The sequence below is a fragment of the Thrips palmi genome, unplaced genomic scaffold (assembly GCF_012932325.1).
Source record: "Thrips palmi isolate BJ-2018 unplaced genomic scaffold, TpBJ-2018v1 HiC_scaffold_6, whole genome shotgun sequence".
NCBI classification, from domain to species: Eukaryota; Metazoa; Arthropoda; class Insecta; order Thysanoptera; family Thripidae; genus Thrips; species Thrips palmi.
This window is the reverse complement of record NW_023144633.1, coordinates 1088129-1115635: the sequence shown is the minus strand read 5'-3', so window position 1 is coordinate 1115635 and position 27507 is coordinate 1088129. Positions and strand designations below refer to the sequence as shown.

The following is a 27507-nucleotide window of genomic DNA, read 5'->3' as shown; positions in this document are numbered from 1 at the left end:
GCGGGCAGACGACGCGCCGGTCCGAGCCCCTCAAAACACCGGTCTCTCGGACCCTCTTTTTGCACTAAGATTGAGTGACTGAAAGAGATATCATAATGACAGCTTGCATTTCTCTAAACCTAAGACGTTGTTGTATGCCCAGCTGGCCCTTGTCTTTCGAAATTGTGCCTTATTATTCAGAAATTTTGATTTGAGTGCACAAGGCTGGCTTCTCCTCTAGACCGAGCTCCCAACTTTTTAGATTATCTTTGAGCAAGTGAAAGAGATTCAATAATAACTGCTTATATCAGTGAAAGCCCCACACATTTTTGTCTGCCGGAATCGCCTTTATTTTGCGAAACTTTGCCTTCTTGTTTAGATATCCCGGATTGTGTGCGCGAGGGCGGCTTCTCCTCCCGACCGAGCTCCCGACTTTTTAGATTATCTTTGAGCAACTCAAAGAGATTCAATATTAACTGCTTATATCAGTGAAAGCCCCACACATTTTTGTCTGCCGGAATCGCCTTTATTTTTAGAATCAATACTTATTTCCTGAGGATTGTGAAATAAAATGCGCCGATTTGGGGAAAAGACGGACGAGGGGCTACTTTCGGAAAGGTTACGCTGGGACGAGTATAGCAGCGTCGGCCGCTCCCCCGCCCCTCCTCCCCCCCGTCGTGCTCCTTCCTCTAGACCGGAAGGGGCTTCGGTTTTGGTCGGAGTGGGGGAACCTCCGAGACCCGGAAACAGCGAGGATGCGGGGTGAGGAGGGGCTTAGAGGCCTCCAGTGGGGGAGAAACGCGGACTCTGTCGCCTTCATCTGACCGAGAGGTCCTCTCATACTCGTGACTTCCGGCCCCGCGGGGAGGCGGGGGGAGAAGGGGGAGCAGCAGACGCTGTCCTCCCTAACCTCACTTTCCGTCGGTTTTGTCGCACTGTAGCATGCTAAACCTAATTTCGCATGCTTATGAGTGTTTTAGAGCTTTGATAAGTCGGCCGAATCATATCGTACAAAAGTGGTGCATAATCAATTCTGATTTCAAATAATATGATAGCCTTAAGTCGCGGGGTCGGGGGGGCCCTGTGGAAGAGGGGGAGGAAGGGTGGGGGCCTTGGCCCGGGGCCGGAAACGACTAGTATGAGGGATTACACGTAGCATTTCTGGTCCCCGCGTTTCTCCCACTCTGGAGGCCTCTAGAGGGGCTGGGTTGGGGGGGGGGGCCCGCATGCCGCCTTAGCGCGTTTCCCCCACCCCATTTTCCGGGCCGGGTGGCTCAAACGGCCAGCCGTGCGTCCCGAAAGGCTCATCCAGGGGGCCCGGTCTAGCAGGAGGACGCGAGGGGGGGGAGGGGGGCGGGGGAGCGGCCGACGCTGCTAGCACGTCGCTTCCCCAAAGGGGGGGTTCGAGAACTCCACCCGGGGGGAAGGTGGAAAGTGGGGGTAGAGGGGACGCGGAGGAAGGCAGGGGGAAACCCCGATTTTTCCGAACGGCTGTGGGGGGAAACCCCTGATGTCGTCTGCTATGTTAAGGTTAGGTAGACTTACTGTTGCTGCCGTTTGACAAAAGATGAATTTTTTAAAACCTTCAATCATAGGTTGCCCCCACTATTTAATCGAAATTTGAGAGGAAAAGTTTCAAAACCCAAATTGAATATCAAACACAAAATTTTAAAATTTCTCTTCTCGGCACTTGTACAGCCGGAAAATCTGATAAAAGGGGGTTCTAAAGTTCTTGCCCGTTATCGTACAGCTTTTATAACTGTGATGAGATAAATTTAAAACCAAACGATGGTTATGCAAAATGGCCTACTTTCAAAAACTCGCGCCAACCACTCGCGTCCCCCGGGGCACCCACCCCGTCGAGCAAGGTGATCGGGGGGCCCCGGAGGACCACCCGAGGACGTTTTTCGGACGCCCCACCCGAACCTCCCCCAGGGCCCCCCAAGAGTTTTTGGAAGGGGTGGGGGGGGGCCAGAGGGGCCCCCGGGGGGGTTTTTCGAACCACCCAAGGCGAAGCGAAGGCGGGAAACTGCAGCAGATGTTCGAGGAGCTCGTCTTCAACATCAACACTGATTATTGAGAATTTAATTCGAATCAAAAATCATGTCCCAAAAATCGATTACGTGAGTACATAAGTTGCTTGTTTTTCCACTTTTCAATCACTCGTTTCAGTCAGTATTTGAAACTGTTGAGTAGCGCTTTTTGTGCCTCCAACAGATCAAAAAATAACCTAAAATAGAAACGAAATATTCTGCGTCGAAGAGTGAAAGTTTGCATTTACTTTTGTTTGATTACTTAAGATTGGAGTTGGATCGGCAGTTTGAGTTTGTGCTTCTTTTTCTTTCGTTGTAGGTCATTCTTCACGCGACAGCCACTGCAGAAAAAGGAAAATATTATCCAACCTGACAATGAGAAGTGGTAGGTCTTTTGACTCTTTATCTCCATATTCATCTTAGTTTCTTGGTGTGTGGACTATGTTACTTGTCACAAGAAACACATCACATCTTAGATTTTTGACGAAAAATTTGAGAATTCATCCGAAAGTGTCCATTTATAATGCCACTCAAAAGCCAGTGTGCCATTTTCCCTGGCTACAAAACCGTATGGCTGTTGCCAATACTTTGGAATCTACAGACCTTGCCTCACAAGTTAAAATTTTGTCCATGACCTTCAGCAGCAAAGCTGGTAGCGGTGCATCAGGAAAGAGCTTATCTGACACCGAGGAGTCCCCTGTGAAAGGGAATAAACGCAGGAGGAAGCGAGCAATAAGTGACAGTGATGACGACTCAAGGTAAATTATCTCCATCTGATAAAGTTTTTCATAGTGTTGTGTTCCTAGTTGATTTTAATGGATTTGATAATTTTACTTCTTTTTTCTAGCAGTACTAGTGAGACAGCAAAGGCAGCATCAGAGTCAGTAAAAGATGAAGTGAAAGATACTGATACCACTTCAAAGTCTCCCAGCTCTTCAACTAGTAAATCTGGTTCACCTAGCAGGAAAGTTATGAAAAAAATAACAGGTATGCATTTTCAACCCTTTTTTTATTTTTTCAAGTATATTGAATTGCAGTCAAAACAAATGGTTTTAAATATTTTTTCCAGCTCCTGTTACAAAGGACCCCAATATAGATCGGACAAAACTTCATCCTGCTATAGCCAAGATACTGAAAAGCGCGAATGATTCTGATGCTACTGATAATGATAAGCCATCGAGTTCTGATATAGCCATGGAATGTGAAGAAAACACTAGTGACTTTACTTTGAAAATGGAAGTGTCTGACTCGGAAGATCCACCTGCTGATAAACCGCAAGCTGCAAAGAAATCAGAAGAGGCACCTGCTATCAAGTTGGAAGCCGAAAAAAATCCTGTAGATGCCTCCTCTCCTGATGCTAAAGTACCGTACTCACCCAAAACTACAGTGAAACCAGAAACACTGAGTAGTCCTGTAAAAGCGAAAACTCCTACTAATAAGGAGAAAATCGAAACTCCTAAAAGATCAGGAAAAGCTAAAACTCCTAAAGGCTCTGAAAAGGAGAAAACGCCGAAGGGTACCAGGAGAGCGAAAACTCCCAAGAGTGGGGATAAAAAGAAAACGCCCAAAAGTTCCAAAGATATTGAGAAGAAAACGTCTGAAGTTTCCAAGGAAGCCACAAGTGATATTTTGAATGAGAAGTCCTCTCCTAAGACATCTAAAGCAACAGTGCACAGTTTCTTTTGTATGTAATTAGGATTTTCTGCTTTGTTTCTTTTATTGTCTCGTCCCTCATTACCTTTTTTTTTTTTAAATCCAGCCAAAAGTAACAAAAACGAAAGCACCAGTAAGGCATCTACTAAACCTGCTGAGTCAGAAAAGAAAGCTGAAGACAAGAAACCTAATTCTTCTGTACTCTCAAGTAAAAGTTCTGGTCCTGAATCTGAGTACAATCCTGCCATTGGCACATCTTACCATCCAGTTGATGATGCTTGCTGGAAACATGGTGAAAAGTAGGCTTATATTTCAGTACCTTACTTTCTTTAGGACAATTTTCTTTATATTCATGTAATCTTACTGTTTTCTTTCATTTCAAAAATAACAGGATTCCTTACATGGCTTTAGCCAAAACTATGGAGGCAATTGAAAGTGTCAGCGCACGACTTAAAATAATTGAAATTTTGGCCAACTTCTTTCGGTCTGTGATTGTTTTGTCACCTGAAGAGCTCTTGCCATCTGTTTACCTCTGTCTGAACAAACTTGCACCTGCCTATGAAGGTAATTCTGTTGATAATTTTGTTGTTGTTAAATAATTTTTGAGCATCTAGATGAAATAATTTTCTCTTGTTTGCATTTGCAGGTATTGAATTGGGAATAGCTGATCAATTTTTAATGAAAGCTATTGCACAAACAACTGGAAGGACACTTAATCAGATCAAGCTAGATGCTCAGGAAACTGGTGATCTTGGAATTGTTGCTGAGCGGAGCAAGAGTAATCAACGAATGATGTTCCAGCCTGCCAAATTAACTGTCAAGGGAGTATTTGATAAATTGAAGGATATGGCAACTATGTCTGGAAAGGAGGTACTTAAATTATGAACAGTTTGTTGAGAAACATTATTTATATTGTTAAATTCAATAACTTAAATTTGTCTTTCAGTCTCAAAGCAAGAAAGTTGATAAGGTGCAAGCCATGTTTGTAGCCTGTCGCCAAGTTGAAGCTCGCTTCTTAATCCGATCTCTTGCTGGAAAACTCCGTATTGGGCTTGCTGAGCAGTCTGTGCTACAGGTAATAATACCCTACCTAAGGGAACTCTAAAATTGTTTTTAATGCTTTCTTTACTTACCTGTGTTGTCTCTTTAATCTTTCTCATAGGCCTTAGCGCAAGCCTGCACCATGACACCCCCCGGCCAAAGCTTTCCTCCAGAAACCATTAATGCATGCAAGGGCATGAGCACAGAAAGTTTTAAGGCAGCAGTGAATGATCAAGCCCTAATTTTGAAGACAACATATTGGTACATTACTTCTGTTTTTGCTTTCTGTGTGAAAGAAAATCATTTATCATGTGTGACTAACTGGCAGTTTGTCTTACCTTTTAGTGAGTGTCCAAACTACGATAAAATTATTCCTGTACTGCTGGAAGGTGGCATTGCCAGCCTACCTGAACACTGCCACTTAACCCCTGGCATACCCCTCCAACCTATGCTGGCTCACCCCACCAAGGGTGTGCAGGAAGTTTTAACCAGATTTGATGGTCTCAAATTTACATGCGAGTGGAAATATGATGGTGAAAGGGCTCAGGTATGTTGCTTTCAATGTGCCTATAACACTGCTTTCTGACTTGTTGTCGTGTTTCTTTATTAACTTATTATAATTATTATACTTTCCAGATTCACATGGATGAAAATGGAAAAGTTTCAATTTACAGCCGTAATCAAGAGAATAATACTTCTAAATATCCAGATATTATATCAAGATTAGGTACTAAAAAATGTCTAGGTGACAATGTTAAATCCTTTGTGATGGATTCTGAGGCAGTGGCTTATGATAAGGAGAAGGGTCAAATATTACCTTTCCAAATTCTTAGCACTCGGAAACGAAAGGTATGTGTGACTTTTTCCATTAAGTTTTCTTGTTGATTGGATGGGAATTGTTTGAAAGTCTCCACTTTTTCCATTAGGATGCAAATGAAGAGGATATCAAAGTTCATGTGTGTGTCTTTATGTTTGATTTACTGTATTTGAATGGTGAGCCATTAGTGAAAAAGCCCCTTCAAGAACGAAGAAAACTGTTACGAGAAAACTTCAAGGAAGTTGGAGAAGAATTCCGCTTTGCATCTAGTGTAGATGTTACGACAATGGAGGAGGTTCAAGAGTATTTAGAAGAATCAGTCAAAGGTAGCCATAGCATTTTCTTTTCTGTAAATGAATGACTCGTGAAATTTTAGAAAAAAAGATTAATTGGTAATTAAATCTTCTCTGATCAGGCAACTGCGAGGGTTTGATGGTGAAGACGTTGGAGGAAGAGGCAACCTATGAGATTGCAAAGCGATCTCGTAATTGGCTTAAGCTCAAGAAAGATTACCTCGAAGGTTGTGGTGATACTTTAGACGTTGTTGTCATTGGAGGTTACATAGGACGTGGCAAGCGCACTGGAACCTATGGTGGATTTCTTCTTGCTTGCTATGACTCTGAAAATGAAGAGTATCAAAGTATCTGCAAAGTAGGTTTTGCATAAATCATGCAGACTGTAATTATTACCAACTATTTGCTAATCACCATCCCATTATTTATAGATTGGAACAGGTTTCAGTGATGAATCTCTAGCAGAACATGCTGAATTCTTCAAACAGCACGTCATACCAAAACCACGCCCATACTACCGGTATGACAGTAACCATGAACCTGACCATTGGTTTGATGCTGTTCAAGTCTGGGAGATAAAATGTGCTGATCTCTCTCTTTCACCAGCACACAGAGCTGCCCTTGGCATAGTAAGATTCCACTTAAATTTTTATCACATTCTATTTTTTTATTCTTTGAAGTGCAAAGTGATACAAATATGTCATTTGTTTGATTAAAATAGGTGGACCCTGTTAAGGGCATATCTCTTAGATTTCCTCGTTTCTTAAGAGTGAGAGATGACAAATCTGTGGAAAATGCGACTTCTGCCAGACAAGTATGCGAGAGTTTTAATTTTCTTTCTAGTGGTCGCCTTGTTTCCAACTTAATTAAATTTATCATCAATTGTGTGATTTCAGGTTGCAGACTTGTACCTGAATCAAGATCAGATTAAGAACCAGTCAAATTCTAAAGAAGTTGATGAAGAAGATTTCTACTAAGTTATGCCCAGAAGGCCCTGAACCTACAGATACCTTACTTTTCAACCCAATGAATTTTTAAAAACGAATTGCTTTACTCCCATGTGCCTTAGGACACTTAAGTAAATAATTTATTAAATATGTTTTATCATAACACTACAAGTATCTCATTACTATGATACATACTCCTAAGAATCAACTCAAAAGAGTGTGTTTAAGTAATCGGTGGTCCCAAATATATGTTACTCCTTCTGGCTTCTATCTTTATTTTTTGATGATTTGGATGAATGTTCTTTGCTGGACTTTCTTGCAGAAGTAGAAGCAGGCTCTGTATTTGACACAGAAGTTTTCTTCAAACTACTATCTGATGGGATGCGGGGTGTTACAGGATCAGGTCCATCTTTTTGAACATTTTCTAGCTCTGATTTCATTTTTTCTTCCTTATTGTTTTCTTTGTGTTCTGTTACTGTCTTACTGTAAGGAACCGAAACTGGCTGCTCTTTGTTTGTTTCCGAATGACTGGATTGGTCTTCTGGCTTTGTGTCAGGTTGACCCTTTGCTTCTGCATTGGTTGTGTTTGATTCATTGTTTTCTGCTTTTTTTCTAGAAGTGCTTTGCTTTTGATCCGACTTTTGTTGGGAAACTGTTGACTTGTTATTCCTGTTTACAAATTCTTCAGTACTGGGTGTTTGTGTTGGGGCAGAAGAAGAATCAGCATCCTCATGCATGAACATCTCTGTCATTTTCTCAACCACTATAGCATCATGCTGACTTAAAAGTGCAGGGTCAGTTTTATAGTCAGAAAATTCTGACCGTTTTTGGAGTTGCTTCCAAACCTTTTCACGAGTAAGTCCCAAGGGCGATTGGAGCAAAGTGGACCAGTCTGGAGACCAAGTGCCCGCTAAGTACTGGAAGAGTGAGCAGGAAGTTAGAGCAGTTGAAGAAACAAACAAAATTATAATGAATAAGCTGAAAGTTACCTGATCAAACTGTCTATTTCCTATGTGAAACATGGTGTGCAGGAGTGGTCGGGAAGGCACCACCAAGTAATCGCCTGCCCGACCGATAGCAGACAACGTCCAGGGAGCGTTCTCATGCATGTACTTATACATGACCTGGAACAGTACGCCATGCATTTCCACCCAGCGCCCAAGACGTTGGAAGTCATAAGAGGGACCTACCGTACCTTCAACGCTTGCCGACCATCGTTGGTAAGCAGTATTTTGGAAACGAGCAGCTCTGCTGTGGGCAGAGATTCCTCCACTGCGCGCCAGTCCCACGTCTCGTCCTCCGTGCTGCAATGCAATGAGGGCCATAGAAGGAGGAGGAGGAGGTAGGTCGGCACGGGGGCGTTTGTACTCACTATTCCTGCACGGCTCGCAGGAACTCCTGGACGCACGGCCGCAGCGTGTCGTCCTCGTCGATGCGGCAGAGGGCCTCGGCCAGCTTGCCGGCCGCGGCCGCCGCGTGCGCGCCGTGCCCGAGGCCGTGGCCGTGGCCGGAGCCGTAGCGCGTCAGGGCCTCGTACAGGCCGGCCAGCGCCACCTGCAGCAGGGGGGACCCGCCCACCGGGTGCACGTCGGCGGGCAGCAGGTCCCCGATGGCCGCGGCCGTGGAGCCGAGCCAGGGCGGCAAGCACGGCGCCAGCTGGGTGAGGCACGTCAGCGCCAGCGGCACCAGGTCGCGCGCTAGGGCGCCGGCCTGCCACACAGAGCCACTGGGGTAAACAGGACTGCCTCAAGCTTCTGTCCTCCCCCCAAGAAAGCCCTCCCCTCACCTGCACGGAGGCGATGGCGGTGGCGACGGTGGCCTGCAGCAGGGGCTGCAGCGGCGTGATGAAGGCGTCCATCCAGGGCGGCCGCTGCAAGTTCCACACTTGGCGGCGGTCGAAGGCGCCCGCCCAGGCGCAGTGCGGGTCGCAGGCCAGCACCTCGAGGGCGGGCAGCAGCGAGGCCGACAGCGCCTTGGTGCCGCCCACGCACGCGATGGTGTGCACCAGGGCCTTCTCCACCTGCGCCGCGCCCACCGTGGTGCACGCCGTGGTCCCTGCCGGGGTGGAGGCCGGCGCAGAGGGGCAGTCGCCGCGGCAGAGGAACCGTCCGCAGCCCGGCTCCGAGTCCGCGGCGGACGCAGAGGAGGCCGAGGGAAGTCCCGAGGTCGTCGTCGAGGCCGAGTCTCCGCCCTCGCGCAGGATGAGCCGTCGCAGCAGCAGTTTGGCCACGCGGCAGTCGCGCATCATGAGCACCTGCACGAGTAGGTCGGGGCCCCGGGTTCGAATACTGACGCTTGAAATACTTACTTGAGTTTGCTGGAGTTACCCGCAGCAGCAGGGCCCACGAAGGCTGCGGCTGGGCCAGCAGCACGGCCAGCTCCAGGGAGATGGCGGCGCCGTCGTCCAGGTCGAGGTACGAGCGGGGCCGGGTCTTCGCCGGCAGGTACTGTGGCGACACCAGCTGGACCCACGGCGCGGGCCCCGTGCCTGCGGCGGCAGCCCCGCCCTGGTCGCACAGGCCCTTCCTCATGGCGCGGAGCAGCGCGTCGAGGGGGCAGCCGCGCAGCAGGAGCGTGGTCAGCAGCACGTGGCACTTGGCGTGCACGTCGCGCATGATCTTGGAGCGCTGGACAAGGCCAGGCCGGCAAGGCACAGCCCGCGGACTTGAGCTTGGGAACAGCGTCAAGTGTCGGCAACGCAGACTTGAGGCTGCGGCCTGCGGCTTACCTGAGAAAAGCCCACCAGCTCCGCCGCGTCCGCGCACACGGACACCGCCAGCTCGCGCGTGCAGAGCAGCATGTTGACGAGGTCGGTGACGAGGAGGGACGCCCGCGCCGCGCTGGGCTCCGCGGCGACGTAGCGTGCCACCAAGATGGTGAGGGACTCGTTGAGCATGCCGGCGAACACGCGTTGCGCCGTCCGCGGCGGCACCGTGTTCCACAGGTCTGTCCGCGTCCCTGTAGCAGCACAACGGCGTGGAGGAGGCTGGTGTGACGCGGGGCTTGCTCCTGGGACGGGGCGCGCACCTTGCATGTACAGCCACCACATCTGCACCGTGACGGATCCGCGCTCCCCCTCGAAGAAGGGGCGCGGGTCCTCCCAGTGTAGCGAGTCTGCGTCCTGCAGGACGTACAGGGACAGCAGCCGGCAGTGCAGATCCAGCAGTCGCTCCGCCAGCGCCTCGGCCATTGAATGGAACTGCTTCTGGCTCGCGTGCAGCGACAGGCTGCCAAGCATCCCGACATTCAAATGAGGCTGAGTCAATTTGCGCATTGCCTCCAACGTGGTGTAATACGCACCCTTCCTCTCGAGCCTTGACCAGCAGCTGGTGGTAGCACCACAGGCAGGACCTAAGCAGGGCTGCCGCACCCAAAGTGGCAGCCAGGACGGTCAAGTCTGCGTGGTCCAAAGCCTCCTGGGACAGCGAATGCAGGTGCTCGAGGATTTGCTCTCCCGATTCTGCAGTGAGCTTCACAAATTCCTTTGGGGCACTAGTCTTTGCTACTCCCCCACAGCCTCGTTCCAGTGATGGGTCAGAAGCAGCAACTTCTTGACCTCCAGAATCCTTCTCCAACAGACCTGAAGGCTTACGAAATGCAGCTTGATATTCTTCTTCCCACCAGAGCACCAGCTTGTAAGCCGCAAATGATGCGTAGTGTGGAAAGTCAAGTAGGCCACCGACTATACCAGAGCATAGGGTCTCGTGTAGAACTGTCTGATGTGCCTGGTTACATTATGATATACACAGTGGTGAGTCAACATGTTGTTTTAAAAAATAATATTTTCTGGAGGTTTACTACCAGCCTTACCTGGTAGTATGCCATATCTCGTTGCAATAATATCCTCACTCTGTCCATTAAATTACCTTCTTCCATTACCTCCATGATTGTTTATTTAAGTTAGTTACCTCTATTTGAAATAATATTTATTCTTGAATTATATTTTTTGCCTTAATCTCCTGCAAGAAACAAAGATTCTTTTAACATAGAGGGTGATTAAGGAAGTGGTGCATGAACAGATATGGATGCATGGGTGGAGAAAAAACTACTCAAGTGTGCTCATGTGCAAGTGTATTTGATGCTAAAATATCAATTTTGACATTTTCTACTCCATTGTTACTATCACATTTACACAATTAAAAGCTGGGTACAACATGTGAAAATTAAAAACATAATTGTTGACACAACTAAGTACATAGTGTGGTTCATATGACTCACCACTAACAACTATTACAATGACTGGTGAGTCCGTTTCCTGGAAAAACTAGCATAAAAATATTGAATTATAAAACTTGGTACAATCACTACAAGAAAACATGTAGAACCATAATGATGATATTTACAAAAACACAAACAAATAATTCTTAGAAAAAAAAGGTCATTATTTTGCCCTACTTTTTGCCACTATGACTGCATTGTTTAAAGTCTATATCTTTCTTGACAATAATAGAAATTTCTTTACTCAAAAGTTCATGAAGACTAACGCCATCATGTCGATAGATCCATGAACCCTCTATATAGTCATATCGTTTAGGTCCACTTGTAGGGGACGAGAGCCAGATTTGCTCATTTGGAGACTGGCGGTTGATTACATAGGTTCCATGCGGATCACCAAATTGTACGGTCAGCACCCCATCCTGTTAAAAGGAATAGCACATGTAACTGGAGTTAGTTTATCACAAACATCGCAACCAGAGGTACTGTAATGATTCTTACACTGTAGTTAACATCAGCTCCTGAAAGCACATCTGTACTTTCAATTAGTTCTTCAAAGTGGTCTGTGAGGGAATCTAATGTTTCACTACATACTTCTTCAAAGACAGCCTTGTTGGGAAAACTGAACAGAAAGAGTTGTATGACATTAGAAAATTAAATTTCCAAGGAACAGATTAAAAATTTTATTTAGTATGGTATGGTTTAGTTATCGAACTTACCAGGGCGACTGCGCGAAAGTCCGGTTAGAAAGATATGTTGAGGTGTTGGAGGCTTCTGCAGGAGCCTCTAACCTCTTACTCAAGGTAAACAGCGAATTCCTGCCAAAATGCCTCGCCGACAAGTATGAGACTAGCCGTACCGATCGAACGCTATGTAAATTAACCAACTTGCGAAGCATGACAAGAAGACACGAAGGATCTGGGTCAATTTTTCTGCTCAAAACATGAACTTCGCAAAGTTTGATCTTTCAACAACTTCCCTTGGCAACAAAGCAGTATACGCACCTTTCAAAACCTGAAACGTGATGCAGCTTAAACAGAATTAAACAGCTTATAACTGCTTTAGAAGACGAAAAGTGAAAAAGAAAAGACAAATTTGGAGGTGTTTTTTTAAAATTATATAGTGATTCTGAGCGGCCAATACTAAAATTATATTGTTGTGGTATTAATTAGGTTGGTAACAAAAATGTAATAGATTTTTCATAGTTCGTCTGCCGTTCATTCATAAACAAAACCAAACTTGACAGAAAATGAATTTATTTAAGAATCTCGATAGTTTACGTCGGTTTGACTCATTCTCAAAAACGATAGAAGATTTCAGAGTAAAAACTTCTGGAGGTGGCCTAGGTATGGTGTAATTTTGCTCCTAAGTCAAAGTGACAGCGGCACTTTGGTTATGTTCAATGACAACACGACAATTCGGCAGCACAATACTATTCAAGAATACCACAAACTATTATTATGTGATCAATCGATTGATTCATCTGAACTTACATTTTTTCATCCTGTATCATGGTCTTGTGTGCAAGCATTTTTTGGCTCATTGTAATGTAAAACATTAAGGTAACAGAATGCTCCATTGCTTTTCCAGTCACTTTATTAAGTATTTGGTGCATGGTGGTGCTGTTCTATGCCGAAGTGAAGGACTACATGACCCCGGGTATAACGGAAGATTTATTTGTTGACACCTCCAGAGGACCTAAATTGCGTATCAATTTGGACATTGTGATGCCCACAATATCATGTTCATGTAAGTATTTTACTACGTATTGCCAATTTTCAGCATGCTCGTTTCTTGCAAACAGTTGCAGCATTTTGCGTCTCACAATGGAGTGATCATTTGTTTTACTGTTGCAGTTTTATCTTTAGATGCCATGGACACTGCGGGCGAACACCACCTTCACATTGATCATAATGTGTACAAGAGGCGTTTGGATTTACTCGGCCAGCCATTGGAGGAGCCACAGAAAGAGGGTATTGACGGTGTATTCATAACTACCAAGCAAAAATGTATGGAAATTCTACTGTGTAATTGTTCAATGACTGTCTTGAATTTCAGACTTAACTACCAGTACTTCTCTGAAAGCCACCACTGAAAAAGCGAATGTTACGGTATGTATGCAATAGTTTATTTCTAATCTTTGCGTTTTGGGATTACTGAAATTTGTCTTGTATTGTTTCAGGGGTTGGCAACTTTGAATGAGACATGTGGTAGTTGCTATGGAGCGCCTAAAGAAGTCATCAAGTGAGTCTCAAATTGCTTAGAGCAGCTCATGTAGAATTTTTTGTTATTTGGTGTATGGTGACGTAGGTCTGTGACCATTCTCTGGAATTTAACTAATTACTTGTGTCTTTTAGGTGCTGTAACACCTGTGAAGATGTAAGAGAAGCATACAGAATCATGCAGTGGAGGTTTCCAGACCCAGACGATATTGAGCAGTGTAAGAATGACCAATCAAATCTCATGGCAAAGGGAGCTTTCAAAGAAGGCTGTCAAATTTATGGCTACCTTGAAGTAAACAGGGTGAGTAGAGACATATATTTCCAGGGCACTAGTATGTGAATGCATTAGGATTTTTAATTATGTATTTCTTGTGTGTTTCAAGGTGGGAGGAAGCTTTCACATTGCTCCTGGAAGGAGCTATTTGATTGATCATGTTCATGGTAAGACATTAAATAGTGGCTGGAGTATTATATATTTTACTGACCAATATTCTTTAATCGCTTTTGATTTGACAGTGCACGATGTGCAGCCATTTTCAGCATCCTCCTTCAATACAACACATACTATCCGACATCTCTCATTTGGCCTTAATATTCAGGGCAAAACTAATCCCATCGATGGCATTTATGTAGTTACTCCAGATGGTAAGTAAAAGCATGAAAATATCTAATTAAATTAAATAAATCATCTTTATAATATTTAAATGAAAACAAATTTGTAATTCTAATTTAACTTTGGAAATTCACAGTATACATAACATACATTAAATTTGTCTAGCATCTGATGCCAGTTCCAATAGCCATGAATGTTCCAAAAGTGCCGCCTGCTTGTAGCATAGCTTTTCCTGCACTGTTGACCAATTCTCGCCCTCGCATACCGTATCTGTAGACAATGAAAAATCGTAACAATGAGTAAAGAGGACATTCTATTCAACTTTTTAAAAGTAAATTGTGACAATCAAAGGACAACCACCCCTTGATGTTGTGCGTTTACCAACCTTAAGGCGGAAAAGCCTCCGAAAATTGCTCCTGATGCCATTCCTACACAGAAGCCAATCATGGCTCCCATCTTCATTCGGTCGAAACAGGACGGGCCTTGTTGGCCGTACATGTTTCCTGGTACTGCAGGCATTGTTTGTGGGATTGTTCTGGAGAGCAGATTGCATATTGATTATACGTCTGAGTTAGACTAGTGCTAAGCTGATGAGGGAACTTGGGTACTTGGTTTAGAGTAGAGAACCATGTACATAACAAAATCTGACTGACAGTTCATTCGGGTTTAACAATAGACTGGATTGAATTTTCAGCTCTTTCCTTTCAAAGGAAAGGAAAATTTTTGTTTAAAGGGACTTTTATTATGGCAACTTAACCTCCAATAGCCGGCTCAGTCACCATTGATTAGCGACTGAGACTCGCAAGATGCAATGTTGCCTTGCGAATCAACACCTCTATTAGCTTTAAATACTAGCCTGTGTTATCAGTTCTTCAAAGGATTCTTTCAATAGTGTCAAACACGATTAACGATCGGTGAACTTTGATTGCTTTCTGGTTGGTTACTCGTGGGGGGTGGTCATATCTTATTCACCAGATTAGCCAACTGTAAGATTTGGACAAGCTGACTTCCTCCTCTAGTCCACCTCTCTAATCCTAGACCTTAACGTCAGTTTCAGTTCCAAAATTTGATGCAGTTTTCTCTCTTTCTGCATTTTGAAGTACCTCATGCATTTATGAAAAGTCTTGGTGACGCTGTAAACAGTTAAGACTTACAGCGCTTATCGCGGAAGGTTTCCCACCCCTGTCAATCTTAACGAGGGAACGTTTGAAAGTGCTACATAGTTTTCTGAAATTTTCCAGGTGCTACCATGTTTCAGTATTACATCAAAATTGTTCCTACCACTTATGTCCGGAAAGATGGTAGCGTCCTACAAACTAACCAGTTTTCAGTTACCAAGCACAGAAAGGTAAATTAAATTTTTTATGTCATGGAGTGGGCTGACTTTTTTGAAGAAAGACATTGATTGTAAGAATTAATTGCAGGTGGTCACTATGGGGCATGGGGAATCTGGGATGCCTGGTGTGTTTTTCAATTACGAACTGTCACCTATGATGGTGAAATACACAGAGAAGGAAAAGTAAGTACTGATTACCTTGAAGTTGCTGTTAGAAGTAATTTGTGGTCCATTCTACGAAAAATAAGCATTTTCTTATTGTTTCAGACCCCTAGGTCATTTTCTCGTAAATCTTTGTGCAATTATTGGTGGTATTTACACAGTGGCAAGTATTATTGATGGAATCTTATACCATTCTCTTAGAGCTATTCAGCAAAAGATAGAGATTGGGAAGCTTAGTTAAATTTCCATGTAATAAGAACAACAAATTTATGCAGTATAAATCTATATTTTATAACACAATGTATTACAATGTATTCAGCTCTGTAAATCATGAAAGTTTTCACTCATTGATCAGATGAAAAGTCGAATAAATAAGTCATCAATCTAAACATAAACGTAAAAACAATGTTGTTACACAATTTATGAATATTTCAAAAATGTTTCATAGTCATTAAATGTGCACTTGGCAGCTTGTACACAAAACTCTTCTATGGTTCCTTTAAATAACCAATCAGGTGAAGTATAAAGTGGATCAGCACAGTCAAAAATATCACGTTTCAAAAATTTAAGGAACTCGTACCGTGGTTTTATGCGACTAACCCTGCATAATAGAATACCAGCATGCTTGACTAGCTGAGTATGACTTAAACCTATTTGGTTGTGGCAATAATTGAATGCCTCTCTGACAGTGTCTGGTTCTGTAATGGAACAAAAAGGGTAACGTGCATTCCACACATACAATACCAATCATCACAACTGAAAAGTGACTCACTTGTGTAGCAGCTTCCTCTTTTCATTAGTAGCTCTTTGCGTTCCCAGTGGTTAAAGCCTAATTCGCGGTCCATCAGTTTCACTGAGTCCTGGAAAAGAAAATCTACTGGTTTGAAACCGTCTATTCATCTTAATATTCATTCAAATAAAAATCTACATACCACAACTACAGCCCATGCCTTGTTTCCGAAGGACACCATTTTAGGAGAACTGCAGACGACCTCTCGAATTTCACTTCCTTTAAGTTGGAAGGCTTTCTGAATAAAACCCAGTCGTGAATCTAATTCCTTTGTCCTAGAAAGGAAGAAAGTAGGTGGCCACAAGCTTTGAAAACGGGTTGGGCAAATAATATTGATGACCAATAAAACTTACGGAAGTGTTAGCCAATTAGGTGCCCGATTAAGAATTTTGCTTATCTCTTCTTTGGTAAATTGTTTGGCTTCCAAGTAATTAATCCGCACTTGAATATCATCTTTATCAGTCCAGATTAAAGGTGTGTTGACTGTAAAAAACGTTCCTAAATTTTGAGGATCAATTCCAACATCCACAAGAAACCTGAAATGATTAACATTTTTACGAAGGGTACAGCTGTTGAATAAAAAACCAAAGAAAACTGTATTTGACAAATGTTTATTTTCAATCCAACATTTTTAGCCCTTACTGTATTTGTGGTTTTAATTGGGCTTCCCAGTCCAGTTGAAGTAGCCTTTCAAGATCTCCGTGTCGCTTTACTATCTTGGAAAAATCCACTCCTAGTTTGACCAGCTGTTTTATTTTCTTACTACGATTGGCCAGTTCATGTAGAGGCATAGGACCTGTGGCTGGAGTTGGAACAACTGCACGTGCCCATGCAGCAATTGCTTCCTCCATCCTGGGATCAAGCATTATATCTTCTCCTGGCTGATTTGATTGGTTTTCTATCAAATGGCTTTCCCTCTCTACGGTGCCAGAAAGCTCATCTGAACCAGACGCCGTGAGAAAAAGTCGTCTTGCCTGTGTGGTATCACCTAAACTCATAATAATAAGCACAAGTCTAAATAAAGGTGTTTTTTTGAAATTAGAGTGTCACAGAACACATACCAGCTATCATAATTGTCTTTTGAAGTGGGGGAATGTATGGAACAGCTTCAATATCTTCGTATTCTTCCGCTTCGTCTTCATTTTCTGCTTCTTTAACGATGTCTTCCCACTCCGAAGTGATTGGAGGGGCTTTAGGTAGAGGAGTGTTTATCTCGGCTGAAGGGTCTATACGGTTTTTATGCAATGTTTTGTTATTGTCTTGATCAACAAGGTCATCAATGAAATCCAGGTCTTCGACTGATAGAGGAGGAGCTTCTGGCAAATCGTCATTCCCAATAATTCCATTTCTGAAAATTTGGGACAGTGACCGACATGGCCATTTTTGGACTGAGAAGGATGTCGAATTTCGCAAGGTTCCATTGATATTGGCCTTTAAGGCTAAGCCACACACTCTCCCCAACATTACTGCTCTTAACATGACTGTTTAACAGTGATCGAAACGGGCGATAGGAAAGAGACAGATTATCGAGGTTTATGGACTATGACACTAACAATTTGTTCCTTAACAGACAGCTTTCATTCACAACCACAAAGAAAACATCGTACACATAAGGACCTTAAGGTTATGTTGGACTTCGGCTCTTCTGCTGTTCACAGCCTTCTGCTGGTCGACCTCATCCAAAAGTAAAATTGATTCCTCGCTCTCTCAGAATGAATTTGATTCAAGGTGATTTGCTTGTGAGGATAACCAAAGTTTACAATCCTAGCATTGTTCAAAGTTCTAGACAGTAATGGCTTGAAAAAGTCACAAATTTTTGGGCTTTAAGGTTGTTGCAACTGGCTTCTGACGTTCCAGTTTAGAAGGCAGTGTAAAGTTTGACAACTGGGCTAAAAGGGTTATGGTTGTTGTTTGTTTTTAAGCTGATACCCCTCAAAGATGGGGGTATTTTGCTTATCTTAGTCGTGATTCCAAACCGTAACTATGTTCAACAAAGTTAGGAGTGCTTTGTACAACGTTGTCGGTGGTGTGGAAGCGCTGCCGGCTGTCGCGGAGGGGGAGGATCAGAGCAGATTACGGGTCCCCAAGTTCCCATACGCGAGGCCCCATTTCCTGCTGTTTCAACAAGATGAGGTCCAAGTGTCTGCCGATCATCAAATCAGACCCATAATTGTGCCTCGAGACATCACCAAAGTGCCATGGCAGAGCGGATACGCTGAGTGAGTTCTTCAGCACTGGCTCTATTGTTTGTCTGGCTAGTCCTTGCTCACAAAAACTATCCCTTTCACTGTAGAATTTATGTTGAGGAAATCTCTATCTCTCTCCCTCTTTCTCCTTAAGTCTTATTTTCCTTCTGGGACTTTTTTGCACAGAACGGTGAATGCAGGGAAGTCAGAATGGAACGAAGACCAAGCCTGTGTGCAGCAGAGATTGTTGGTGCGAGAATCTGAGAAGCACATTCCTGGAGCAGGGATGCCATATACGTACTTTGCACTCTTTGATGGACATGCTGGATATGGAGCTGCTGTTGCTGCTGCTAATCAACTTCACAACGTTGTTCATGTGAGCCACCTGTCATCGTGACCTAGTTTGAGATACCTTACCAATGTTCCCCTAACATGATTTGTTTATTTTAATTTAAATTTTTGTTTTCAGAAAAAGTTGATGGAAGTCATCGATCACATTCTACCCCCTCTTGAACTTGGAAATACTGGAGCTCATGGCCACATTGAATCCTCAACACCTCGGGGAATGGCTATGTGGTATCCAGAAAAACCACTTCCTGCAGATGTTTTCATCAGTGGAGCTCTAGAGCTAGCTTTCAATGAAATGGTGTGCATCTTGCTTAAATTCAATTTTTTTTCTGTCTATCTAATATTTTTCTGGGTTTTTCGCTATTTGTCTCTTTCTCATACTGTGTCACCTTTATTCAGGATGCTCTAATTGGTGAGGACAAAAGGAAGTACATCATGAAAGGTGGTTGCACGGCAGTTGTGTCCCTTTTCATTGCGGGCAAAGTCTTCGTTGCAAATGCTGGGGATTCTAGGGCTGTTCGATGTTCTTTGAGCAAGCCCTATCCAATGTCAAACGACTTTACACCCAGTACAGAACGGCGCAGGTTGCAGCAATTGGTAAGACGCAACTTTCATTCCTGATATAAAGAAATGGAAATTTGTAATATTTATCAATTTATTGCTGTTTTACAGGCTGCTCACAAACCAGAACTTTTATCAAACAACTTCACTCACTTAGAGTATAATCCTCGCCCTGGGCGAGCTTTAATGGGCCGAAAAATTCTTTACCGTGATGTATTTATGACTGGGTGGGCTTACAAAATATGCAGCCCAGAAGATCTACGCACTCCAGTAGTAACAGGCGAAGGGAAAAGAGTAAGTTACATCGTATTTTCATCTTATTTATTGGCTTGTACTATGTCTTATTCTCTTTTCTCCCTCAGAGTCGTCTCCTAGCCACTATTGGTGTGACCAGGGGACTTGGAGATCATGAGCTTAGATCTATCATCCACAACACACCTATTAAACCATTCCTCTCTTCCCAAGCTGAGGTTTGTTTATCAAAATCACAGTGTGCTTTTTCCTTCAATTTCCCAATTTATATTTTAAACCACCTTGGTTTTCCCTCAGGTAAAACTTTATAATATTGAAGCCCACAACATACATGATACAGATGTTCTGGTCATGGGCACAGATGGCTTGTGGGATGTCACAAATAATGAAAAGACAGCAGAAATAGTCCAGAATTCACTCACAAACTTCCCATTTGGTGACCAAGAAAATTCTAAATACAGGTAACATTGAAATTGTGCATCCTAGTTTTATATTGTAAAGTCCTAAAGTACTTCATTAATATAATTGTTTTAGTTTCAAGTTTTGGATTTATTGTGGTATTCTTGATTTCTTTAGGTTCACATCTGCTGCTCAGGATTTGGTCATGCACTCAAGAGGAAAACCAGAGGGTCACAACTGGCAGACCTCAGATGGTGCACCAGGCACTATTGATGACATTTCTGTTTTTGTCATCCCTCTTGCTGCTTACAAAAGGGAGTGGGAAGCGTGGAAACAGCAGAATGAAAAACTGCGCCAGAGCAAAGCTTCGGACCAGATCTCTAGCAAATCTGCCCAGACTGCACAATCGTCCACCAACAGGTACCCTGCATCAGCTAATTTATCCAACATGGATGGCTGGTTTCCTAGCTTAGATGGTAAAACTCCAACTACTCATCAAAATGGAGGAACTCCTGCCAATGTGCCTGTTGAAGTTGGTGTCCCCCACTTAAATGTCTCTGACTTGCCTCTTGCTGAGATTAGCCTTGAAGCTGAGGAAGTTATGGCACCTGAAGACACACCCAGTAGAAATGTTGAGACTATTGATTCTGAAGAAGGTCTCACTCCTACTATTGGTAGTTCCATTCCAGAAAATGGAGATAAGGATAACACAGACCCCTCTTCAACAAACTACTGCGAGCGATAAACGTATGAAGTAAACTTATTTAGTAAAATGTTTGATTGTCCACTTGAACTGACTTTATACTATCCAACATTTACATTTTTTGCACAAATTGCATCCTAAGAGGGTGTCAAAATCATTTTTAAATATTTTTTTTTTTCATTATGTCAAGTGATTTGTTTTTGTTTGTTACAAAATGTAAAATTGTACTATTGAATGGGATTGTAGAACATGTGTATTATGTGGTGTAATACTTTTCAAAGGCTGTGCGCTAAAGCTTTTTTCCTTACAAATGTTTTTGTTTTTCTAGAGTGCAGGCTGACAATTTCTTAAAGTTTTTAATTTGGTCTAATACACAGACTAAGTTGGTTATAGTGAAGGGCAGTGTAGCAAAATTCCCTCTAATCATCCCACAGGCGTGTTTACCCAGACTGGGAAAAAGGAGGGGGTCATGTCACACCTTTTGCCTTTTAACAGGCAGATTGTGCGACAAAGTGCCCACCCGTCAGGTGTGTGAAAAGTGGGGAGTCAAGACCCCCTGCCCCCTTTTTTTTCCGCTCCCCAGGTACATGTCTGTTATCCCAAAATTAATCTAAGCTGAACTCCTGCTAGTTACAAACCAAGTTTGAATTTCCAGGTAATTTGCTATAACCGTCTTTGATACGTAGTCGCTTTAATACATGTTTGGACATGCAGAAGGGCCCATGCTGCTTTGTATTACTAGTAAATGTATTCCCTATTAGTATATATTTAACTTCTGTGGCTTATGTTGAATTTGTTGAGTTGTTTTTGTCAGGCATTGTAATTACATTGTACACTGTAGTGTATTTTCCTCTAGTCTTATGCATCAAGGAAATATATTAATTCATGCTGCTCTATGGTAACCTTCCCTTTGAATTGAAATTTGGTTCAAAGAAAAAAACTTTTTTAAAGTATGTAAAAAAATTCTCTCATAATGACACGCTTCTTTAATAAGAAAGAATCACTTAAATAAACTCTGTTTCCGATGGTTCAGTGATTTGTCATCTTTCAAATTTTTCTTCTTGTCTATGAAACGTATGCTCAACCATGCTATGATCGCTCAATTACCCAGACAGGGTAATAAAATTGTCCTATAAATATTCTTACTTGTATTCCTTGTAGAAAAATTATTCCATCAAAAATTTTACAAGCTTTATGCTGTAGATTTGGGTGTTATCTGAAGAATTTTATTTGTTGACATGCTGTAACTAGATACATTTCACTGAATATTTTTTGGGTCTAACAACTGATGCAATTTCATTATTGTCAATGAATCAGGAGTATTCACAATATGCATAGAATCTCCTATTTTAGCTTTGGAGTAAGTCAATGTTATGCCAACAAGTATGTATTTCCAGTTTTGGCTGACATATTTATAAAAGATGTGGTCTTGTTGTATGTGATTGAACTGTGGCGCATGAGGGTGTAACTTAGGTATGTAGCATTCCAAAATCTGGAAAACTTCATGACTTTTCATTAAAAATTCCAACTAAAGAACCATTGTTACATTGATCCTTCTGTTCATATTTTTATATATTGTACAATGTCCACTGCTTAGTTTTGTGATCTATAGTATATTTTTGTTATCCTGGTTTTTTACTCATGAAGACATGTAGCTATCTATGTATATATGAAATGTTTTATAGGCGTTTCTTTTCTTTTTTTTTTATTGAGAAGCCAGTGATGATACTACTACTAGGTAGTGATTTTTAACTGTAATTTACTGTACAAGCAATTAGCATGTTGGTCAAGTTCATTCCGAAATGTGGGAAAACAGAAATACATTGCTTCATTGCATCCATTGACTGTTTTGTCCTGTTTGTAGAGTTTCTTGTCACTTAAGCATTTTTTAAACATGTTATTGGAACCCCTTTTTGGCTTGACATTCCAGATAGTTATCAGTATTACCTGCTGTTATAAAATTGCTTTCTGCTGTTTTCCATTCTGCCAAAGATCAACAAGTTCATTTTCATAACTTGACAAAATGCTTTTATTTCCTATGTGATGTATTTTAATAATAATTGTTCTTTAAGTATATTATTTGTTTGGGATAACAGAAGTATATTTTGTATAGTATTCAAATGGTTGGAATTTTGGAGATAGGAACGTTGTAGATTAGCCCCACCGCTCATCCTGTTCAGTGGCTTTGTTTGAGTAATAAAAGTGATGTGATGTACTTACTCTTTGATAGTTTCAGTTCTGTTTTGCAAGGGTCCCTAGGTTTTCCCCATTCCCCACACTTTCAACAAAAGAAAGATATGAAAGCTTCGAATGAAGAACAGCAGTTATGATCAAAACTGGGATCCAACCTAACCAACAAGGGCCATATTCGCCGTTTCTTGCGAGCAGTGTCCTGACTTAAATAAGGAGGCAATCGATTAAAGCAAACTGTTTTCCAAGACCTGCAAGAGACTACATTCAAAATTTGAAGCTTATCTCGACTAGTCAATTCCTCATCCCGCTTTAGAATCTGAACCGCAATGTTGTTACTGCAGTATGAGACACTCAGCATTACACTCAAAATTGTTGTTTACGGCTTGTTGTTTGCGGTTCGGTTGTTTGTTGCCGCTTGGTTTGTTTATTTTTGTGAGGTGTATTCCTCACTAAGAGCCATTTATAGCTGTCCAGAGAAACTCGCCATGTTTCTTAATTCACCATTTGACAAAAGCTTGTAAGTCGCAACTTTGCGAGTGCCGAGTCCCCTACTATCAACATGGGTGACAAAAATACCCTGTTGGCTGTGTTACAATATCTGGAGAAACACAATTTGAAGGTAATTTTCCAACTTCAATTTATTTGCTACTTCTTCAACAAATGCAGATATGGACTTCATTCTCAAATCTCTAACTATCTTATACATTTCATTCTTCGAAAGGTGCCATTTTGAGGTTAACTATCTCGCCTAATTTTGTTATTATGGCTGGTGTTTAAGTAGTGCCTATGTAAAATTTAAAAGCTAGACTTTCTTTTAGGTTTTTGTATACTTAATCAATATTTCTTTCAGGGAACCTCTGATCTTCTCCGCAAGGAAGCAAATCTTGGAGAAGAAACTTCAAGTTTACAATGTCCTCAGTCCGATTCCGATGTAAGCAGCATGCTTGCTGCTTACAAGAGTGAGGGAGACCCTGAAAAGTATGAGGAAGCATATGCAGACTTGAAACGTTTTGTTGAGGGTGCGCTTGACATCTACAAGGTGATTCAATGATTAAATTATGACAATTTCCTGTTTGCTCCACTGTTTACTTTATCTTATGCTCTTTTTGTCTTTTTCAGTATGAGCTTGGCATGATTCTTTATCCAGTACTTGTGCACATGTACCTAGAACTTTTGTTCAATGACCATGAGGATCAAGCAAAACGCCTTATGGAAAAATTTGGACCTGACCAGGAGGAGTACTTTCAAGAAGACTTAAAAAAGCTTTCGCATGTATGCAAAAAAGATCATTTAAAAGGCAATGAACTGACTGATACCTTCAAGTAAGTCAGCTAAAAAATTATGATCTTCTGAAACGAGTAATGTTTGTAACTGAACTTATTCATATATTTTCTTTTTCTTCTTACTTTTTGTGTTTAGATCAAATGAATTTATTATTCGCATGTCTCGTGACACACTTAGTATTCTCAAACGACACCTATCGGAGAAAAAACATAGTGTAGTGCAAAACATTATCCAAGAGCATTTGTATTTGGACATGTATGAAGGTGTAGCTCGTAACAAACAACAAATTGATGCAACCTCAGGTGCAATGATTGGAGAGGCATCTAGGGCAGGTACTTAAGGCATTTCTTATCTTCTTGTCACCTTTCGTAGTAGTTTCCTGTTCTATAAATGTGCACTTCCCTTGACAGATAACAAAGCAAGAGTCTACTATGGCCTTCTGAAAGAACCTGATGTATCAAATGCTGCCATTGAGGAAGAAGAAGATGATGAAGAGGGTGGAGACAAACCTAAGAAGAAGAAATCTAAGAAAGACCACCTTTATCCCAAAAAATCTAAATCTGATCCCAATGCTCCTCCTGTTGATCGCATGCCACTTCCAGAATTGTTGGTCTTTTTTCTTTTCAAATTTTTATTTCTATCTAGAAAAGATCACAGTAACTATGTATTTTTTTTTTTATTTACAGAAAAGAGGCAGAGCTAAGAGAAAAGGCCAAAGCTCTAAGGGATGGTTCAAAGAGAGTTAATTTGGGTCCTGATACCCTACCATCAATATGTTGCTACACTCTTTTGAATGCAAACCATAGGTAAAAACCAATCCTTTTCTCCACATAAAGCTTTCTTAATTTTATCCATTGTTAAATATAAGTGATAAAATTTGACTTTTGTCTCATATTACGTGTTTGTGTTTACAGTGTGACCTGTGCAGAAATATCTGAAGACTCAAGTTTATTAGCTGTTGGTTTTAATGATTCTTTCATTAAAGTTTGGAGCCTCGTTCCTCAAAAACTTAGGAGCATGAAGTCAGCTGATCAGTTGCAAGATATTGATCGTGAAGCAGGTATGCCCTAATGCATTTTCAAAAATAAAAATTGACCCTATTATTTTTTACTGTGGCATATAATCAATGTGGTCACATCACTTTTTCAACAGATGACGTTCTGGCGCGTATGATGGACGACCGATCATCAGAAGCTTGTCGAACGCTCTTAGGGCACAGTGGTCCAGTTTATCGTGTAGCGTTCAGTCCCGATCGACAGCTTTTGCTGTCTTGCTCCGAAGACTCCTCAAGTAAGTCACATTCACAAGAAAACAAGTGTGATATGCATGCGAAGCTAATTTTCATTTTTGACTTCCAGTTCGCTTATGGTCTTTGCTCACATGGTCCTGTGTTGTTTGCTATAAGGGTCATACCTACCCAGTTTGGGATGTTAGGTTTGCCCAGCACGGTTACTATTTTGCCACTGGTGGTCATGATAAAACAGCTCGTTTGTGGGCCACAGACCAACATCAGCCTTTGAGGATATTTGCTGGACATTATTCAGATGTTGATGTAAGTCTTCATCTACCTCTATAATTTTCTCTTGTGTCTTTTTCCATTTTTCACATCCACATTACTGTATCTAATTAAATCTTATGCTATTACAGTGCGTACAATTTCATCCCAATTCCAATTACCTGGCCTCAGGCTCCAGTGACCGAACTGTTCGGTTGTGGGACTGTGTTACTGGCTGCCAGGTTCGGCTGATGACTGGACACAAGGTGAGTCGGATGATTTGCTGATTTTATCTCAATTTTATGTCCATTTTCTCATTCAATATGAATTTTTCTTTTCTCCATTAGGGACATGTTTTATGCCTTTGCTTTTCTGTGGAGGGTCGTTTCCTAGCATCTGCAGGAGCTGACTCAAGAATATTGTTGTGGGACCTTGCTCACGGTCACCTACTAGCAGAACTGTGTAGCCACACAGCTTCAATATTATCTCTTGCTTTCAGCCGGGAAGGAAGCATTTTAGTGTCAGGTTCTACAGATTGCACGGTCAAAGTTTGGGACTTCACTAAATTAGCAGAGACAATGGCACTCGAAGATGTCAATATATCTCACAATCCTGATATAAAGAAAGACAGTGATACTTTCCTTCTACGGTCCTATGCCACTAAGAATTCTCCCATTCTTAATCTACATTTTACTCGTCGCAATCTTCTTCTAGCTGTTGGATTGTTTGACTCTCAAAGTTAGCTATGAATTATTAAGTTTTTTTGCCCTTGCATGGAAATGTTTATTTATAAGCATTCAATCAACTTAGTAAAAAAGTGTAGTCAGTCTGCACAAGATTTATTATATTATTGATTTTTAAAAAATCGAGCTACCTTATGTGTGTATTTGTGTGAGTATGAGTGTATATAGGGGGCAGATGAGTAAAATTCCTTTCAATAAAGGTAAATTTCAAATATTTTAATTGTTTAAGTTATTGCATCAATCCACCCATAGGTAGTAGATGTCACATTGTCTCAACATCAAGATTAAAATTATGAAACATAACACAAAAATTAAATGGAAAGAGCTAAAAGAGTAAATGCAACATGAAGTGTTACAGTATTTAAGAGCTAAATACATGTATGAAAACTTTACTTCTACAGCAACACAAAACAAAATTTAAAAAAAAAAAGAAATTAAAGAGATGCCCCTGAACTTGATGGTATTTCTGGAAGGAAATGGGCTCGCACTCTGCTGTGGAGCAGAGCTATTTCCGAATCCTCTTGTTCTAAATTTCGAATTAATTGCGTAAATTGAATGATGCCTGAAAATTGAAAGACAGTGGTGTGAGTGGGTTGCAATGCTATTCAAGAACAAGTCTCAGTTATAATCAATGGTCTAATTTACAAAGTACCTACCATGTCGTCCTTCTGAGAAACCATAATCCTTTATCACATCCATTTGCAGCATCATAACAATCGGAAAAACATATTGCATACGTTTGGTCATATCATTGCCAGCATTATCTCTGGCTTCTTTAATCTTGGAGGCATTTTCTGATTGTTCTATAGCCTTCAGAATTCCATTTAACGCAGCTAGAAGAGAATCGTAAAAATTGCGTAGGGTACATGTACCTTTCTGATATGAGATTTTATAGTAGAAATCCCGAACGAGAATCAAAATTGCTCTATAAAGAACAATGGCGAGGTATAAATTGTGTCGGTATGAGGTGTATAATTCAGAGTTGGAAAAAAGGAAAGGGAAAGGGGTTATGAGGTAGCTTTTTAAGAAATTGAATGAAAAGTGTTGACTTTCCCGTACCTCGAGCCGTTTCTCTGGAGAACATGTTTCTTTCGGCCATAACGTACGATTCACCAAGGACTTTGGCGTTCCAAAACGATCTTTGGCGACAATCACCATGCGTAGATGACAGACAGCAGACAGAGTGGACTACGGCAGGACGATGAACCACGAATCAAAAATAAACATGAGCGTTTCGACTAA

The 27507-nt window shown here is 41.9% G+C and overlaps 9 protein-coding genes across 14 annotated transcripts; 4 read left to right on the top strand and 5 right to left on the bottom strand.

Moving 5' to 3' along the window:
* Nucleotides 1–1963: 1963 nt before the first annotated feature.
* On the top strand, nucleotides 1964–6931 carry LOC117651768 (DNA ligase 1). 4 transcript variants are annotated; one of them, XM_034396097.1, is made up of 17 exons: nucleotides 1964–2102; nucleotides 2332–2397; nucleotides 2657–2770; nucleotides 2863–2999; nucleotides 3082–3696; nucleotides 3772–3964; nucleotides 4057–4229; nucleotides 4312–4535; nucleotides 4612–4740; nucleotides 4828–4967; nucleotides 5052–5253; nucleotides 5343–5555; nucleotides 5633–5849; nucleotides 5939–6174; nucleotides 6248–6445; nucleotides 6538–6630; nucleotides 6713–6931. In XM_034396097.1, the coding sequence occupies exons 1-17, from the start codon at nucleotides 2083–2085 to the stop codon at nucleotides 6791–6793; spliced, it is 3051 nt and encodes a 1016-aa protein (XP_034251988.1). In that variant the 5' UTR covers nucleotides 1964–2082; the 3' UTR covers nucleotides 6794–6931. The 4 variants fall into 4 exon arrangements, with proteins under 4 accessions (XP_034251988.1, XP_034251987.1, XP_034251985.1 ...); XM_034396096.1 differs by having other exon boundaries at nucleotides 2860–2999; XM_034396094.1 differs by having other exon boundaries at nucleotides 2654–2770.
* Nucleotides 6932–6990: 59 nt separating this feature from the next.
* LOC117651769 lies at nucleotides 6991–11122 on the bottom strand. Its single transcript, XM_034396098.1, is given in 10 exon segments — nucleotides 6991–7680; nucleotides 7753–7887; nucleotides 7929–8067; nucleotides 8136–8473; nucleotides 8550–9017; nucleotides 9091–9390; nucleotides 9492–9990; nucleotides 10064–10488; nucleotides 10574–10722; nucleotides 10982–11122. Coding segments are annotated over 9 exon segments (3045 nt in total). The 5' UTR covers nucleotides 10649–10722; nucleotides 10982–11122; the 3' UTR covers nucleotides 6991–7014.
* LOC117651777 (frataxin homolog, mitochondrial) lies at nucleotides 10818–11990 on the bottom strand. The gene is made up of 3 exons (XM_034396114.1): nucleotides 11698–11990; nucleotides 11480–11600; nucleotides 10818–11400 (listed from the first exon to the last, which is right to left on the bottom strand). The coding sequence occupies exons 1-3, from the start codon at nucleotides 11874–11876 to the stop codon at nucleotides 11155–11157; spliced, it is 546 nt and encodes a 181-aa protein (XP_034252005.1). The 5' UTR covers nucleotides 11877–11990; the 3' UTR covers nucleotides 10818–11154.
* A 173-nt stretch (nucleotides 11991–12163) lies between these two features.
* LOC117651775 (endoplasmic reticulum-Golgi intermediate compartment protein 3) lies at nucleotides 12164–15702 on the top strand. 2 transcript variants are annotated; one of them, XM_034396111.1, is made up of 11 exons: nucleotides 12164–12324; nucleotides 12569–12727; nucleotides 12835–12951; nucleotides 13037–13089; nucleotides 13161–13222; nucleotides 13336–13501; nucleotides 13584–13641; nucleotides 13717–13845; nucleotides 15055–15161; nucleotides 15238–15332; nucleotides 15417–15702. In XM_034396111.1, exons 1-11 carry the CDS (start codon nucleotides 12228–12230, stop codon nucleotides 15550–15552), a joined length of 1179 nt encoding a protein of 392 aa, XP_034252002.1. In that variant the 5' UTR covers nucleotides 12164–12227; the 3' UTR covers nucleotides 15553–15702. The 2 variants fall into 2 exon arrangements, with proteins under 2 accessions (XP_034252002.1, XP_034252003.1); XM_034396112.1 differs by lacking the exon at nucleotides 12164–12324 and adding an exon at nucleotides 12362–12440.
* LOC117651779 (reactive oxygen species modulator 1) lies at nucleotides 13672–14817 on the bottom strand. Of its 2 annotated transcripts, none has more exons than XM_034396118.1 (3): nucleotides 14571–14789; nucleotides 14199–14348; nucleotides 13672–14083 (listed from the first exon to the last, which is right to left on the bottom strand). In XM_034396118.1, exons 2-3 carry the CDS (start codon nucleotides 14330–14332, stop codon nucleotides 13975–13977), a joined length of 243 nt encoding a protein of 80 aa, XP_034252009.1. In that variant the 5' UTR covers nucleotides 14333–14348; nucleotides 14571–14789; the 3' UTR covers nucleotides 13672–13974. The 2 variants fall into 2 exon arrangements, with proteins under 2 accessions (XP_034252009.1, XP_034252008.1); XM_034396117.1 differs by having other exon boundaries at nucleotides 13674–14083; nucleotides 14670–14817.
* LOC117651774 (transcription termination factor 3, mitochondrial) lies at nucleotides 15578–17752 on the bottom strand. Its single transcript, XM_034396108.1, has 6 exons — nucleotides 17163–17752; nucleotides 16744–17089; nucleotides 16455–16637; nucleotides 16244–16376; nucleotides 16084–16171; nucleotides 15578–16009 (listed from the first exon to the last, which is right to left on the bottom strand). The coding sequence occupies exons 1-6, from the start codon at nucleotides 17578–17580 to the stop codon at nucleotides 15732–15734; spliced, it is 1446 nt and encodes a 481-aa protein (XP_034251999.1). The 5' UTR covers nucleotides 17581–17752; the 3' UTR covers nucleotides 15578–15731.
* A 191-nt stretch (nucleotides 17753–17943) lies between these two features.
* Nucleotides 17944–22770, top strand: LOC117651771 (protein phosphatase 1H). Its single transcript, XM_034396100.1, has 8 exons — nucleotides 17944–18320; nucleotides 18474–18663; nucleotides 18757–18933; nucleotides 19035–19232; nucleotides 19308–19490; nucleotides 19559–19666; nucleotides 19746–19909; nucleotides 20025–22770. Exons 1-8 carry the CDS (start codon nucleotides 18085–18087, stop codon nucleotides 20590–20592), a joined length of 1824 nt encoding a protein of 607 aa, XP_034251991.1. The 5' UTR covers nucleotides 17944–18084; the 3' UTR covers nucleotides 20593–22770.
* Nucleotides 22771–23302: 532 nt separating this feature from the next.
* On the top strand, nucleotides 23303–26479 carry LOC117651770 (transcription initiation factor TFIID subunit 5). The gene is made up of 11 exons (XM_034396099.1): nucleotides 23303–23362; nucleotides 23594–23782; nucleotides 23863–24065; nucleotides 24163–24359; nucleotides 24438–24633; nucleotides 24714–24833; nucleotides 24942–25087; nucleotides 25180–25317; nucleotides 25386–25579; nucleotides 25675–25788; nucleotides 25870–26479. Exons 1-11 carry the CDS (start codon nucleotides 23303–23305, stop codon nucleotides 26263–26265), a joined length of 1953 nt encoding a protein of 650 aa, XP_034251990.1. The 3' UTR covers nucleotides 26266–26479.
* LOC117651778 (protein C10) lies at nucleotides 26461–27501 on the bottom strand. The gene is made up of 3 exons (XM_034396116.1): nucleotides 27325–27501; nucleotides 26922–27098; nucleotides 26461–26827 (listed from the first exon to the last, which is right to left on the bottom strand). The coding sequence occupies exons 1-3, from the start codon at nucleotides 27362–27364 to the stop codon at nucleotides 26700–26702; spliced, it is 345 nt and encodes a 114-aa protein (XP_034252007.1). The 5' UTR covers nucleotides 27365–27501; the 3' UTR covers nucleotides 26461–26699.
* Between the last annotated feature and the right edge of the window lie 6 nt (nucleotides 27502–27507).

Bases quoted from the DNA above. Each gene is read 5' to 3' on its own strand.
- LOC117651768 (XM_034396093.1), top strand. From the start codon at position 2,083: ATGTCCCAAAAATCGATTAC. The intron at 4,741-4,827 runs GTAATAATACCC...TCTTTCTCATAG, and splicing joins CTGAGCAGTCTGTGCTACAG to GCCTTAGCGCAAGCCTGCAC. The intron at 6,446-6,537 runs GTAAGATTCCAC...TGATTAAAATAG, and splicing joins ACAGAGCTGCCCTTGGCATA to GTGGACCCTGTTAAGGGCAT.
- LOC117651777 (XM_034396114.1), bottom strand. From the start codon at position 11,876: ATGCTTCGCAAGTTGGTTAATTTACATAGCGTTCGATCGGTACGGCTA. The intron at 11,601-11,697 runs GTAAGTTCGATA...CTTTCTGTTCAG, and splicing joins ACTTTCGCGCAGTCGCCCTG to TTTTCCCAACAAGGCTGTCT. The intron at 11,401-11,479 runs GTAAGAATCATT...TCCTTTTAACAG, and splicing joins GAGCTGATGTTAACTACAGT to GATGGGGTGCTGACCGTACA.
- LOC117651775 (XM_034396111.1), top strand. From the start codon at position 12,228: ATGAATTTATTTAAGAATCTCGATAGTTTACGTCGGTTTGACTCATTC. The intron at 13,223-13,335 runs GTGAGTCTCAAA...TGTGTCTTTTAG, and splicing joins GCGCCTAAAGAAGTCATCAA to GTGCTGTAACACCTGTGAAG. The intron at 15,162-15,237 runs GTAAATTAAATT...AATTAATTGCAG, and splicing joins CAGTTACCAAGCACAGAAAG to GTGGTCACTATGGGGCATGG.
- LOC117651779 (XM_034396117.1), bottom strand. From the start codon at position 14,332: ATGCCTGCAGTACCAGGAAACATGTACGGCCAACAAGGCCCGTCCTGT. The intron at 14,084-14,198 runs GTTGGTAAACGC...CATTGTCTACAG, and splicing joins GGAGGCTTTTCCGCCTTAAG to ATACGGTATGCGAGGGCGAG.
- LOC117651774 (XM_034396108.1), bottom strand. From the start codon at position 17,580: ATGTTAAGAGCAGTAATGTTGGGGAGAGTGTGTGGCTTAGCCTTAAAG. The intron at 16,638-16,743 runs GTAAGGGCTAAA...TAATCATTTCAG, and splicing joins CAATTAAAACCACAAATACA to GTTTCTTGTGGATGTTGGAA. The intron at 16,377-16,454 runs GTAAGTTTTATT...CTTCCTTTCTAG, and splicing joins CCTAATTGGCTAACACTTCC to GACAAAGGAATTAGATTCAC.
- LOC117651771 (XM_034396100.1), top strand. From the start codon at position 18,085: ATGTTCAACAAAGTTAGGAGTGCTTTGTACAACGTTGTCGGTGGTGTG. The intron at 19,491-19,558 runs GTAAGTTACATC...TTTCTCCCTCAG, and splicing joins TAACAGGCGAAGGGAAAAGA to AGTCGTCTCCTAGCCACTAT. The intron at 19,667-19,745 runs GTTTGTTTATCA...GTTTTCCCTCAG, and splicing joins TCCTCTCTTCCCAAGCTGAG to GTAAAACTTTATAATATTGA.
- LOC117651770 (XM_034396099.1), top strand. From the start codon at position 23,303: ATGGGTGACAAAAATACCCTGTTGGCTGTGTTACAATATCTGGAGAAA. The intron at 24,634-24,713 runs GTTGGTCTTTTT...TTTTATTTACAG, and splicing joins CGCATGCCACTTCCAGAATT to AAAAGAGGCAGAGCTAAGAG. The intron at 25,580-25,674 runs GTAAGTCTTCAT...ATGCTATTACAG, and splicing joins GACATTATTCAGATGTTGAT to TGCGTACAATTTCATCCCAA.
- LOC117651778 (XM_034396116.1), bottom strand. From the start codon at position 27,364: ATGGCCGAAAGAAACATGTTCTCCAGAGAAACGGCTCGAG. The intron at 27,099-27,324 runs GTACGGGAAAGT...ATTCTCTTCTAG, and splicing joins CTCCAGAGAAACGGCTCGAG to CTGCGTTAAATGGAATTCTG. The intron at 26,828-26,921 runs GTAGGTACTTTG...TTCAATTTTCAG, and splicing joins TTTCTCAGAAGGACGACATG to GCATCATTCAATTTACGCAA.